Genomic DNA, 12,380 nt, shown 5'->3' with positions numbered 1-12,380 from the left:
CCCACTGCTATACATAGAAAAAGCCTAAGAACTCTTGTGAATGGTGGGTCTCAAAGTTGAATGAGTGCTCAAAGTTCTTTTCTGGGAACTAATTCAGCTCCAGGGCGATAGGTGGGTCACCCCCCAAATTGAAATCTGATGTAGTAGGTGTGAGTTTGTTACAATACAGATGTTGGTAATAGTTCATGATTACACAGTGCTTCCGATGTGCTGGGTCCCCTCAGCCCCTCACACACAAGACCATTTTTAACCCTCTCAACCATCCTGTAAGGGAGGTGCTTTTCTCAATCCCATTTTAAAGATGAGGAAACTGAGGCAGAGAGGTCAGGCAAATTGTCTTGGTCACTCAGCTAGGAAGGGGTGGGGTCACGACTCAAACAGGAAGGCTGGCCCAGAGTCTGAGCTCCCTGGGCTCACACAGGACTCCCTCAGTGCGTGAGCTAGAGCAAATACCACCCTCCCTCCTTTTCATATGTTCATCGTGAAGACTAGAGGAAAATCTGAGCATGGGTGCTTTTCTAGAGAAAGAAAAAAGGGCTCAGACATCTCCCTCTATCTTGAAAGCTGTCTGTGGTACTTTGCCTAACCGGCTCTGCAGAAGTGCCAACCTTCTAGACTGTAAACACTTCAGAACCAGTAGGTGCCTCTCTGAGTTCTTCTTTGTGCAGTGCACACTCAGTCCTGTTGGGCAAGGGCAGGAAACTGGAGGACTGCATATGGGCAGACAGCCTTTTGGTCCTAATTCTCTGCATATTTGCAACATGGCTGGAGAGGTCATATTTCTGGGTAGCAAATGCAGTACTTAAAAAAAAATTTTTTGGGGGCACTTTTTCCCCCTTTGATTGAATCATGGAGGAGCATAAGTTACTTAGCAAATTTCCAAATGTCTATCATCGCCTTTTTCTGCTTCTCCAATGCCCCCTGCTCCACCAGAACACCAGTCACAAAGGTCTCTAGGCTGAGACAGCCCTGGGTCAGTGGCACGGGATGCTGGCCCTAGAAAGGGCATTACCTAAACACCCAGTGATACCTGCAAAGCCCAGAGAAAGCCTGGCTTTCACCTGTCCAGTGGGATGGAAATTTCTGCATCTTTCTCATCTTCTTGACATAAATGGTTCCTTTCTGTCTGATGGTCTGATTTTTCCCACCTTTGGAGGCTGTGTGAGGGTTCAGGATTAGATGAGGGGAATGATCTTCACCTCAGAATTAAATGAGGTGGAGTTCACCTTATTTCGGTGAAGAGATGAGAAAAAAGGCATCTTTAATTCCTCGAGCCCAGCATGAGTTGACAAAAAGAAGCTGAAGATGTTCAATGGCCTTTTGAAATTGAGTCTTGTCTCTAACGCTGCCAGAGAAGAAAGGACTGAAAAGGCAGAAAATGTGGGAAGAGGCCCCATAGCAGGGAAGCCAAGAGGGTTCTCAGCTTCTACCCCCAGTTTCTTGCCTTGCCATATTTCAAAGTGGAGCATGGGTGTTCAGTGGCTCAGTCAGGTCTGACTCTTGCCAACCGATGGACTGTAGTCCACCAGGCTCCTCTCTCCACGGGATTTCCCAGGAAAGAATACTGGAGTGGATTGCCATTTTATCCTCCAGGAAATCTCCCTCACCCAGGGATCGAACCTCCTGTATTGGCAGACAGGTTCTTTACAGCTGAGCCAGCAGGGAAGCCCATTTCAAAGAGGTTAGAAAAGGCTTACGTGGACCTGGAGTACTAGGAGTCTTTATTCACTTAGGGGATGAAGCAGCGACTCAGTGCAAGGAAACTGAAAACACAGCATCTGACTCCGCACAGCCCAGTTTTCAGCCCTTGATCAGGAAATTGGATATTCTTTGCTTCATCTTTGGTGAAGGGGAAGGCATCACTCAGGGGCGGGCCTCAGCATGGCTGGCAGTCCAAGGCTTTAAGCAGTGATTACAGCAGTAATTAATAATAATAATGATAATAATAATAATATATCCCACACTTCATAACCCAACTCAACTTGGGGATGCCTGAATATTTGGACTGCTGTCTCCCAGGTGCACACTGTCGTTCTGCCGTCCACACCCTCCCCATTAGCCTCCGTGTGATCCAGATGCCGGGTCCCTTCCACCCACTACATTCTGACTGGGGTTCAACAGGTCTGCCTCGGAGGACCAGTGATGCGGGGTAACACTGCCCCCCAGCAAAACCGCAGAAGTGGGCGAGAGGTTCGGTGCGGTGTGGTTTGGCTTTGTAGTATAAACTCAGCATCAGCAAATAATTCAAATGAGAGCTAATTTGGGGCTTCCTTGGGGGCACAGACGGTAAAGAATCTGCCTGCAATGCGGGAGCTCCGTGTTCGATCTCTGGGTCCGGAAGATCCCCTGAAGGAGGAATTGACAACCCACTCCAGTATTCTTGCCTGGAGAATCCCGTGGACAGAGAAGTCTGGCGGGCCACAGTCCAAAGGGTCACAAAACAGTCGGACATGATTGAAGCGACTTAGCATGCATGAGCTCGCTTTAGGTCTTCAGTCTAGTGCGGGCGGCGGGGGAGGGCACGTTTGGGGAGTCCAGCTCAGGCCTGGAGTCCCCGGCTCTCCCGGGTCCCTAGGGCCCGGCACTCTTTGGCCGGGCAGCGGCCGCAGGTCCCGCCCGGCCCATCCGAGGTCTGGGCCGCCAAGTGGGGACTGTCAGGGTGTCGGGACGCAAGCAGGCCGCGGGGAGGGAGGCCGGCGCCGGTGTGGAATGTCTTTATCGAGATGGAGCCGCAAGCTTCTCCTTCGCTTCTTTAAGCGATCACGGAGAGACACCTTTCGATCTTTTGTCAGACATCTTGGCCCTTAATAGCTAAATTTATTTGGTTTAAAGCGGCCTGGGGAGAAGCAGCGAGGGAGAAAATCTTTCGTCGGTCATTGGGTGGCCTAGATAACAAGCTTTAAAAGAGAGAGGGAAGAAGAAAGTAAAAAGGTTAATGGATGAGGGGAGGGCTGGAAGGCGCCCAGCGTGGGGCTTTTACAACGACCCTCCCCCGGCCGCCCCCTTATCGCGGCCCTAACTTACCCGCGGCGGACGAAGTACATTAAGTCACGTAAACAGCGCGCGGAGAGGAATGCCACCGCGGTGACCTTTCGCGCGCCCACCTCCGCGCCGCGCTGGCGGCCGCCGGCGGCGCGCGGGGTCGGCGCGGGGCTGCGGGGCCGCGATCGCCAGCGCCTGACGCCCGGAGCCCGGGACCTGGCGGCGGGCAGGGGGCTGGGGGGCCCAGGGCACACGGTGGGGCCACCTCCAGGCTGCGCGCGGCCCACGCTTCCGCAGCCGCCGCCACCTGACGTTTCCAAGCAGTATTTCGGGCTTTTCGAGAATTAAAACAAAACAACAACAAACCCCATCACCATCACTGTCAGCACTCTCTGGGCGATGAACTGCGTCGGAGTGACGGCGGTGGAGTCGAGTCGGGGGGCGCGCCATCCCACCCGGGCGAGTGGGCCCGGGCCCTGGCCGGGGTGGAGGGGGGTGCCCAGGTGACCCCGTGTCCTTCGCACAGAGCGTCCCCGGGGAGGGAAGAAATATGGTACAAGCGAGAAGGTCCCGTAAATCTGGTTTGAAAAATAAAAACCAAAACCAAAAAAAGAAAAAGAAAAGAAAAAACCTCTCAAATTAAAACCATGCTGTTAAGTCAGAAATTGCATGTATTCGTTTTCTTCCTGAAACGTCGCTGGAGCACCCGAGATCGGTGAAATGATAGAGGATGCGCTGCCGTTTGCGGGGGTGATCGCGCGTCCTCTCCGGGTCTCGCTACTCCTCCGGAAGCGGCGCACGACGGCCCCCCAGTCCCCGTCACCCTTCCCCGTTTGGCCACCGGCCCCCGCCCCCCGCCCGATTGGCGACTGGGTTCGGCTGGATTCGAGTGGCGAAGAACGGTGTGGCGCGCGCGGCCCAAATAAATCAGCCCTGGGGACAGGCCGCGCCCGGGAGCCAGCCCCCCTCCAGGGATGAAGAGGGCCGCTCGGGGAGGCAGGCTCTCTCTGGAGGGGCCACTCCCCGGGTCTAAATGGTCCCGAGAGGAACGATTTCGTTCCGGATTAGCCAATCACCAAGGAAGAGAGAGGCGTTAGGAAAAGGAAAGGAAAAAAAAAAAAAAAAAGAAAGAAAGAAAGGAAAGGAAACAACTTTTAAGGACAGGACCGTCTACCTGGAGCATTGTGGAGGCCTTCGCAAGCTGTTGCGGTGCCCTTCTTCCTCTGCGTCCCCTAATATCCCCCACCTTCCCGGACCAGCTGGGGCTCTCAGAGGAAGCTCAGAGCGCCGGGCCTGGGGCCCCTGGGAGGGTGGCTTTGAAAATGTGCTGTTCCCCAGGGGTGTTGTCCCCAGGGCCAAAGTCGACGCGTTGGGAAAACTGCAAACTGAAAGGGTCAGGCAATCTGGCTTTCTGTCTGAATCAATTCCATGGGTCAAACAGTTTTATTTCTTAGTTAATTGGCAAGAAAAACAAAACTAGTCTTTAAAAAAAAAATTTGTGACCTTGCAAGAGAGCAAACAATTACCTCCCTGCCCCCACCTTTGTTCTGAGCAATACTCAAACGCAATCGGAGTTCTGGGGGTGGGGGTGGGGGTGGGGGGGCGGTGGTAAAATGTCAGGTCCTTTCTCGAGCCTTAGAAATGGCACATAGTGAAATTGGTGTGCGTCCCGCCTCTCAGCTCTGTCCCGGCCGTGCGGGGGCCAGGGCACCCTCTCCCGGCTGCTGCGGAGTGGCCGGAAAAGCAGGTCTCTGGGGATCATCTGTTGTCCAAAGAAATTTACACGGTCACCCCCGTAATTGCAAATATAAAGAAATACACACAGCAGGAATCAGTTTCTTGCGTGGGGGGTGGGGGAGGGGGCTCGGTCTCTTTGGGGTTCAAACTTGGAGGCCATTCACAGCCTGTATTCCCAACTTAACCAAAGGATTTATTTGTTAACTTGGTTTCATTAGAAATCACTTCACTTGAGTATGTATTTAAAAAAAAAAAAACTTTGCTTTTGAGAACAGACCTCAGAAACATTTAAGAACCCTTGGACTCAGAGAAAATCAAATGCCCACAACCGTTCTGTAACGGCTTACAGATGAGCTTTTGCAAAACAGTCTGCGTAAAAATTAGGTCAGAACTCAGGTTAAAAAAAAGAAAAGAAAAAAGAAAGGCATTGGAAGCCCTGGTCGGAGCTAAGTGGACGGTGGACGCCGGGTTATCTGTTCGGGTAGATGCATTCGATCGAACCCAGGTTAAAATTTAAAGCCCCTGGATCCTGCTTCAGTCGCTAGTCTCCTTTCCAGAGTTTTCTGTCTTCAGTCTTTCGGAATTGCGGCCGCGCTGAAACTGGGAGCCGCCGCAGTGATCCGGGGAGGCAAAGAGGAATGTAATAAAAGTGACTAAATTGGATGAGAACGGTTTATGGACCTTCTCGGTAGCAATTTGAAATTCAGAAGTGTTTAGCAGCAATTTACAATGAAGAATGGGGGGGAAAAAAAGAATCGCCGACTTTCTCCATTCGGTTCCCTCCTCCCTCGGGCTGCCAGGCCCTGTCCCCTTGTCCCCTAGGACCCACAGGTTCACAGTTACATCCAGAGGAAACATATATTTAGCCAGGAGGTCTCATGATCTCTAGAAACCCTATTTTACTAAGCCTCTATATAACTTGGTTCCACTCTGCTAAGGCGCCTCTCCCTTCCCCAGCTGGAAACACACACACACACTTCAGGGAGACTGACCTTTAGAAAATCATTTACTTCGATTTATCTGAAAAAAAAAAAAAGTGTAAAAATCCATTCCCACAAAACAACTCCTCTTGCCCTAGTTAAAACTCTCTCTCTCTCTCCTTCTCTCTCTCTCTCTCTCTCCAGCCTCCCGAGGTCACATCTGTTGGGAAAAATCCTTTTTGCGAGTGAAAGGGAGCGAGACATACATCACGGCTCCTGCCGAGGACGAACCTGCGGCCCCGCGACGCCCTGCTGACAGATCGGCGCTGATAACCCCGCGACGTTCATTTCCAGCCCCTCTGCCGGCCAAGGACCGTATCAGTTTGTACACAGTTGTGATAACCATTTGGAGGGAGCGAAGAAGGGGTGTGTATGTGAAGGCGGGGGCGTGGGGAAGAGGTATTTCTCGCTGGGACCGGGGAAGGTGACCCCCTCCTCTTGCCAACGACTTATCTGAGACTTACCTGAAGTTCTCCAGGGAAAGTTCAGAGCAAACGGGACACCCAAACTCGGAGAGCACCTCTGGGCGCGACTGGCGTGGAAACCCCTTTCCACTCTGCGCGCTTCATGGACTAACCTTTCGTGCACCGTGACCCCGAATTGAAAGTTTCAGGTTAGCTGGGGAGTGCAGACGGGAACCTCCCGAAACTTCACAGGAATTTATCACATTTAGTAGGACAGAGATAGGGAGCTGGACACTCGAGTTCTTTCTTTCCTAGATCCCAGGAGACGAGACCCCCGACGGCCACCACGACCTGAGCCCCAGAGTCTCGAGAAGAGATCGGGAGAGTTTAAGGTCGGTCACACACAACTGTGGAGCAAAAAAGCCCATTTACTGGGTCGAGAGGAGAGGAAAAGGCCGGCGGAGGAAGGCATGGTCCCCCTCTTATTCGGGGGGAGCGCTGACCCGGGAGCTGGCGCGTCGCTCCGGCGGCGGTGGCTGCGTGGGGCTGTGCATGGTCAACTCCTCCCGCGCCATCGCCCTCCCCTCCCCCCCAGCCCGCCCCCTTGAGCGCGCGTGTAACGGAGGGCGGAGGAATGGGTGTGGGTCGCCCGCCAGATCAGGCGTTCTGCCACCTCCGCCCCTCCCCCGGCGTCCCCGGGATCGGCGCCCCCCGTATGGACTGGCCTCCTGCTCCCAGGACGGCGCTCGCGGCTCAGCCCACACCCGCAGGCTGCGCGGGGCTCATTGTCTGCCGTGGCGGCGCGCTCCCCTCCCCCCGCCGCTCGGCGTCCCCTCCCCACCCTCTTTTCTCTCCTCCCCTCGCTCCCTCCTCCTCCTCTTCACCTCCAGCGCCCAGCTGCTCGCAGAGCGCAGTTCCGACCCACAGCCTGGCACCCTTCGGCGAGCGCTGTTTGTTTAGGGCTCGGTGAGTCCAATCAGGAGCGCAGGCTGCAGTTTTCCGGCAGAGCAGTAAGAGGCGCCTCCTCTCTCCTTTTTATTCACCAGCAGCACCGCGCAGACCCCGGACTCGCGCTCGCCTGCCGGCACCCTCGGCCTCTCTCCGCGCTCGGGAGCACCCTCCGCCACGGCTGTTCTCCATGCGCAGCGCCCATCCGAGGTTCGGCTGCTTCCTCTCTTGCCCCAACTCCCCTCTTTCCTCCTCTGCACCTCCCCTCCCTAGTCGCAGGCCCCTCGGCCTCGGCTCTCCGGCCCTATGCGGGCCGCGATTGGCTCCGGGGGTGTCTACCTTCTCCATTCCCGGCAGGCTCCCAGGTTCCCGGGACACCGCGGACCAACTTCTGGTGTCTTTTCCTCTCCCCGAAGCGCTTATCTGCGCTCAGCCTTATCTCAGAGTTATCTTGGCGCAAAGGGGCGGGAGCCGGCAGTCAGGCAGGCAGAGAATTCTTTCTTGCTATCTAGCCCGGGTCTGTGTGTGTGGGTATTAATTTTAGTATGGTTATCTCCGTTGAGCCGAAGCGATTTGAGGAAGCGGCCCCGAGAAGGCCAGTCCGGCTGCGTTCAACTCCCTCCTCTACCCCCCTCCCAGTCTCCTTGTCATTCTTCCTGCTCTCCCCTTTGGGGTGGCCTCGGCTCCGGGGCGGTCTCACGTCCCCCCACCACCCCACCCCCCCCACCCCCCCTTGCATTTCCCCCTCCTTTTCTCTGCACTCCGCTCCACCCCGCGACGTCCGATTCCAGAACGGTTTGGCCTTTCCGTGGCTGGGGATGACCGCGGGGTGGGTCGGGGTGGCCTGGCCGGCGTGGCCCAGCCGGCGTGAACGCACGCGCTGGCGGCTGCATAAGCAAGCGGTACCTAAGGTGCGTGGCGCCGGGGACGTGGGGGTGGGCAGGAGATTCCGGCCCCGCGGACATCCCGCACAGCCTGTGTGTCCCTAAGGTCTGAGACTTCGGTCTCCGCCCTGGCGCCCCACCTTCCCAAGGCTGGGTTGTATTTCACTCCGGGGCTCGCGTTCTGTCTCGTCAGCGCAGTCCAGGAAGCTCTGGGAAAGCCCGAGTAGGAGAACGCGACGGTTTCGTTTTCGGGGGACAGGTTGCCTACTCTACGCTAATGATTTTCACGCGGGCAGCCCTCACCCCGAGGCATTTCGGGCGAGCGACCGCGGTACGGAGGCAGGATAAGGCGGCGCAGACACGCATGGCTCCTTAAAAAGTTCCTTTGTGTGTGCCATTGGCCCGGAGGGAGCCACTTTGGGGCGGAAGGAAAAGCTCAGCCAGTCTCCCAGGCACCCCTGGGATCTGGCGCTCGCGGATGAAGGATGCTGCGTCGGGCGTGGGAGGGGAGCTAGAGGGGATACAAGCCTTGCGGGTGAGGAGGAGCGGGTATCCTGGCCCTGGGAGGACCCTGCGGCGGTTGCGCAGGCTCCGTGCTCCTTTCTCACCCCTGGAACCCGGGGCAGAAAATGGGATTTTTGAGGAATCTCATTAGCTGGAGAGAACAGTGGAGGTGAGATGCGGTGCAGCCCGCGCCTTTGATAAGTTCTTCCTAAAATTTCCTTTCTCGATCCTGTCTCCCTCCCCATCTAGTCTCAGGAGCTAAAAGTCAGTTTGCAGCGGCGCAGGACCGTGGATGGCCTTGACTGACGGCGGCTGGTGCCTGCCGAAGCGCCTTGGGGCCGCGCCTCCTGGGGACGCCAGCGACTCCGGAGCCTTTCCAGCGCGGGAGCCCTCCACGCCGCCTTCCCCCCTCTCCTCCTCTTCTTCCTCCTGCTGCTCTCGGGGTGGGAAGCGCGGCCCGGGCGGCGCCAGCAACTGCAGGACGCCGCAGCTCGACACGGAGGCGGCGGCGGGACCCACGGCCCGCTCGCTGCTGCTCAGTCCCTACGCCTCGCATCCCTTCGGGGCTCCCCACGGACCTTCGGCGCCGGGGATCTCGGGCCCCGCGGGCGCCCTGTCGAGCTGGGAGGACCTACTGCTCTTCGCTGACCTCGATCAAGCCGCGACCGCCAGCAAGTTGCTGTGGTCCAGCCGCGGCGCCAAGCTGAGCCCTTTCGCGCCCGAGCAGCCGGAGGAGATGTACCAGACCCTCGCCGCCCTCTCCAGCCAGGGGCCTGCAGCTTACGACGGCTCGCCCGGTGGCTTCGTGCACTCGGCGGCCGCCGCCGCTGCAGCCGCGGCCGCCGCTAGCTCCCCGGTCTACGTCCCCACCACGCGCGTGAGCTCCATGCTGCCCGGCCTGCCGTACCTACAGGGGGCGGGCGGCGGGCCCGCCAATCATGCGGGGGGCGCGGGCGCTCACCCCGGCTGGCCCCAGGCCTCGGCCGACAGCCCCCCGTACGGCAGCGGAGGCGGCGCGGCAGCCGGCGGGGCGGCGGGGCCCGGCAGCGCCGCCTCGGCCGCGGCTCACGTCTCGGCGCGCTTCCCCTACTCGCCCAGCCCGCCCATGGCCAACGGCGCGGCCCGGGACCCCGGGGGCTACGCGGCAGCCGGCGGTGGGGCCGCGGGCGGCGTGAGCGGGGGCGGCGGCGGCCTAGCGGCCATGGGCGGTCGCGAGCACCAGTATGGCTCGCTGTCGGCCGCGCGGCCGCTGAACGGGACGTACCACCACCATCACCACCACCCGAGCGCCTACTCGCCCTACGTGGGGGCCCCGCTGACGCCCGCCTGGCCCGCCGGACCCTTCGAGACCCCGGTGTTGCACAGCCTGCAGAGCCGCGCCGGAGCCCCGCTCCCGGTGCCCCGCGGCCCCGGCACAGGTAAGGGGCAGGGTCGCGCCGCGGCGTGCGGGTTGGAGGGCGCGCGGCGGGTGTGGAGCAGCTTTCTGACCTGGACCCTGTTTCCGGGGCTTTCCTGGTGTGGGTGCCCGGAGTCCGGCCGCGTTGCGATGGTGCTTCTGTTTTGCACGAGAGAGACTAGATGCTCCGGCACGCCTCAGGCCAGGGACTGCAGTGGGCCGTTGGAAACAGTGAGCCCAGGAGGGACTCGACAGGGCCTGAGCCTGGTCGCAGACCCCAGTTTTCCCGGGTTTCCACCCGGGACTCCCATTTGGGAGGGTGACTTTAGGTGAGTGCTGAGCGTGGCAGTCACCCTCTCAGATAGAGTCGTACCCAATTCACCTCTCCAAAGGTCGGGAGTTGAGTGTGTTTTTCTCAAGGACAGTGTTTTTATTAAAAAAGCTCCACGGTGGAAAAAAGGACCTAGTTGGCATCTCCCTGCCACTCTGGGAGGGGAGGCAGAGAGGTCAGCCTCGTGACTGTCCCGAGGGAAAGCTGGTGGAAGGGCCCTTTCGCTTGGCATCGACAGGCAGGGTGTCTGCGGCTGCTGCTCCCGTCTGCGCCCCACCCCCAGGCTGGGACCAGGGGTACGCCGGCACCCACACCTATTCCTCCGCCAGAGTGCACGCCAATAATTTTTCAGTTTCCAATCCCACTCATGCTTTCCATTCCAGTGTCTGGGGGCAGTTTGGAGTGAGCTGGGAAAAGTTGTCAAAATTCCTGCAAACGCGCGGTCTTGAAGAGCGTTTGTCCTGCTCAAGCAGGAGGGTGTGAACTGTTGTCTGGCCCGACAGAGGCGTTTTGGCTTCTTTCCTCAGCCGCAGGGTTCTGGATCCTTCTTCGTGCATTCAGGGGTCTGTCTTTGTATTTCACGCGTTTGATGTAACTTGACAGTTTCCTAAGACAAAAAAAAAAAAAGACTTTTTTGGCCTATTGCTTCTTTAAGGGGTGTTGTGGGTGTCAGAAGGTGGCAAAGACAAGGAGGCCTTTCAGCCTAAGTTATCCCACCTGGGACTCGCACTCCCCAGGGCTGGGGTCCTCCATTTAGGACTTTTGGGGGTCCTAATTAGTGAGGGTCAAGTGAGGCACAGCCAGCCTTGTGCTCAGGGATAGTCTGGGAATACCAGTGGCTCTGACTCGAACCTCCGTCTCTCAGTAACTTTGGGTGGAAAATCTTTACAGCCTGTGGGTCTGTGTGTAGAGTGGGGGCGGGGAGGGGCCCCGTTGAGGTTTGGAGACTGGAGAGGACAGAGCCAGGTCACCCTTGCTGCTGCATGGGGACCCATGTCTGGCTCCTGGGAGCAGAGAGACTGGGAGACAGGATCTTCAAAGGATGGGGAGGAGGTGGTGGTTGGGGTGTGAGGTGCTTGTCAAGTCAGGAATCCAGCAGGGAATCTGAAAGGTGGTGTGAATTGGGTTGGGGGCAGTTCTGCTGGCCTGGCAGACACACCTTAGCCTGACCTCCATTTCCCTTTGCCCCGTTTCAGCATTTCACGGGACAGAGGAAGAGCAGCAGTCCAAAAGGCATTCTGCCTTGGGATGTTTAAACTGATTGGGGGATGGTTAAACTGATTGGTTCTGTGAAGAAAACCCTTTTAGAGGGGTTGGGTGCAGTTACAGACAAATTATAAGTTATTTCATTTGAAACGTAGTCTATCCTTTCACTATTTTTTTCACTTTCTGGGTAGGACGCTGCAAAGTTACAAAAGTCTTGTATAGATTCAGAATTTTTTTTTTTTTTTAAAGGAGAGGAGTTTGGGAACATCAAACTTAAAGAGTCTTTTAAGAAGGCAGGAAGCTGCTGAGAATAAGCCAATCTGGGAGCTGGGGAGACGAATGACCCTAATTTTGCTTGTCCCCACAGATATTCCCCTGCTAGAGAGACCTTGACCCCCAGCCCCTCTCCTCCCAGGTTCCTGATTCTCTGCTTCTCCAATCTGATTTAAAAAAAAAAAAAAAAAATGGAGGCACTCTTTTAACTGATTTGAGTGAATGGCTGGGCTCAGTGCGAAGGCAGGGGTGTGGTTGAGTGCTCTGGAAACCTGGTGTATTCACCTCTCCCTGGTGCTGGTGGGTGCGTGGTGGGGAGGCTGGGGGTGAGCTCTGTCCCCAGAGGCCAGTGCGCTTCCAAGCTCCTGCTGAATTGGGTTCCATTCTCAGTCTGGGGATGACTTCACCCTTCTCCCCAGAGTCTGTCGCTGCCCAGGGCACCCAAAGCAGACAAGTTAGGATGAATAGGGGGCCTATTGGGGGCCTGTTGGTGAGAGAGCTTCCAGCACAGTTAGATTTTGTGCATTATAAAAAGTCGCATTTTGCTTATTTCGGTTGTAAAATCGAAGCTACCGAAAGAGGAGCAGGAAAAGTATGGAGGGAATGGGAACTGTAGATTTTACTTAACTAAAAATAGGCAAACTTACTAAATTTTATTTATCCAAGCAGGGCTTTACATTTTGTCTCTGGGTTTTCAGCTGACCAAAGAGATTTACCTGGGGTGCTCACAGTCTT

At 56.9% G+C, this 12,380-nt stretch overlaps 1 protein-coding gene and 2 long non-coding RNA genes across 11 annotated transcripts in view; 1 reads left to right on the top strand and 2 right to left on the bottom strand.

Annotated features, from left to right (window-relative positions):
* LOC133047646 (uncharacterized) overlaps positions 1-4,353 on the bottom strand; it is a 29,589-nt gene extending 25,236 nt beyond the window's left edge. For 5 of the 6 annotated variants that reach the window (XR_009690799.1, XR_009690804.1, XR_009690802.1 and 2 more), the window contains exon 1: positions 4,157-4,353. This is a non-coding gene — a long non-coding RNA (uncharacterized LOC133047646). The remainder of the gene's footprint in view (positions 1-4,156) is intronic. The other variant, XR_009690800.1, reaches the window with a different exon arrangement.
* Positions 4,354-4,385: 32 nt separating this feature from the next.
* LOC133047647 (uncharacterized) lies at positions 4,386-7,737 on the bottom strand. Of its 2 annotated transcripts, none has more exons than XR_009690806.1 (3): positions 7,391-7,737; positions 5,712-5,739; positions 4,386-4,744 (listed from the first exon to the last, which is right to left on the bottom strand). It is a non-coding gene; the product is annotated as an uncharacterized LOC133047647 (long non-coding RNA). The 2 variants fall into 2 exon arrangements; XR_009690805.1 differs by lacking the exon at positions 7,391-7,737 and adding an exon at positions 6,988-7,127.
* Positions 7,122-12,380, top strand: part of GATA6 (GATA binding protein 6) — a 31,870-nt gene continuing 26,611 nt past the window's right edge. Inside the window, exons 1-2 of one of the 3 annotated variants that reach the window (XM_061130949.1) lie at positions 7,122-7,261; positions 8,689-9,857. In XM_061130949.1, coding sequence (XP_060986932.1) covers positions 8,732-9,857 — 1,126 coding nt within the window. In that variant the 5' untranslated portion in view covers positions 7,122-7,261; positions 8,689-8,731. Of the gene's footprint in view, positions 7,262-7,822; positions 7,963-8,002; positions 8,267-8,688; positions 9,858-12,380 lie in introns of those variants that run through there. The other 2 variants (XM_061130950.1, XM_061130948.1) reach the window with 2 other exon arrangements.

The sequence above is a fragment of the Dama dama genome, chromosome 27 (assembly GCF_033118175.1).
Source record: "Dama dama isolate Ldn47 chromosome 27, ASM3311817v1, whole genome shotgun sequence".
Classification (NCBI taxonomy): Eukaryota; Metazoa; Chordata; class Mammalia; order Artiodactyla; family Cervidae; genus Dama; species Dama dama.
Note: the sequence above shows the minus strand (reverse complement) of the source record. Positions and strands in the feature narration are given on the sequence as shown.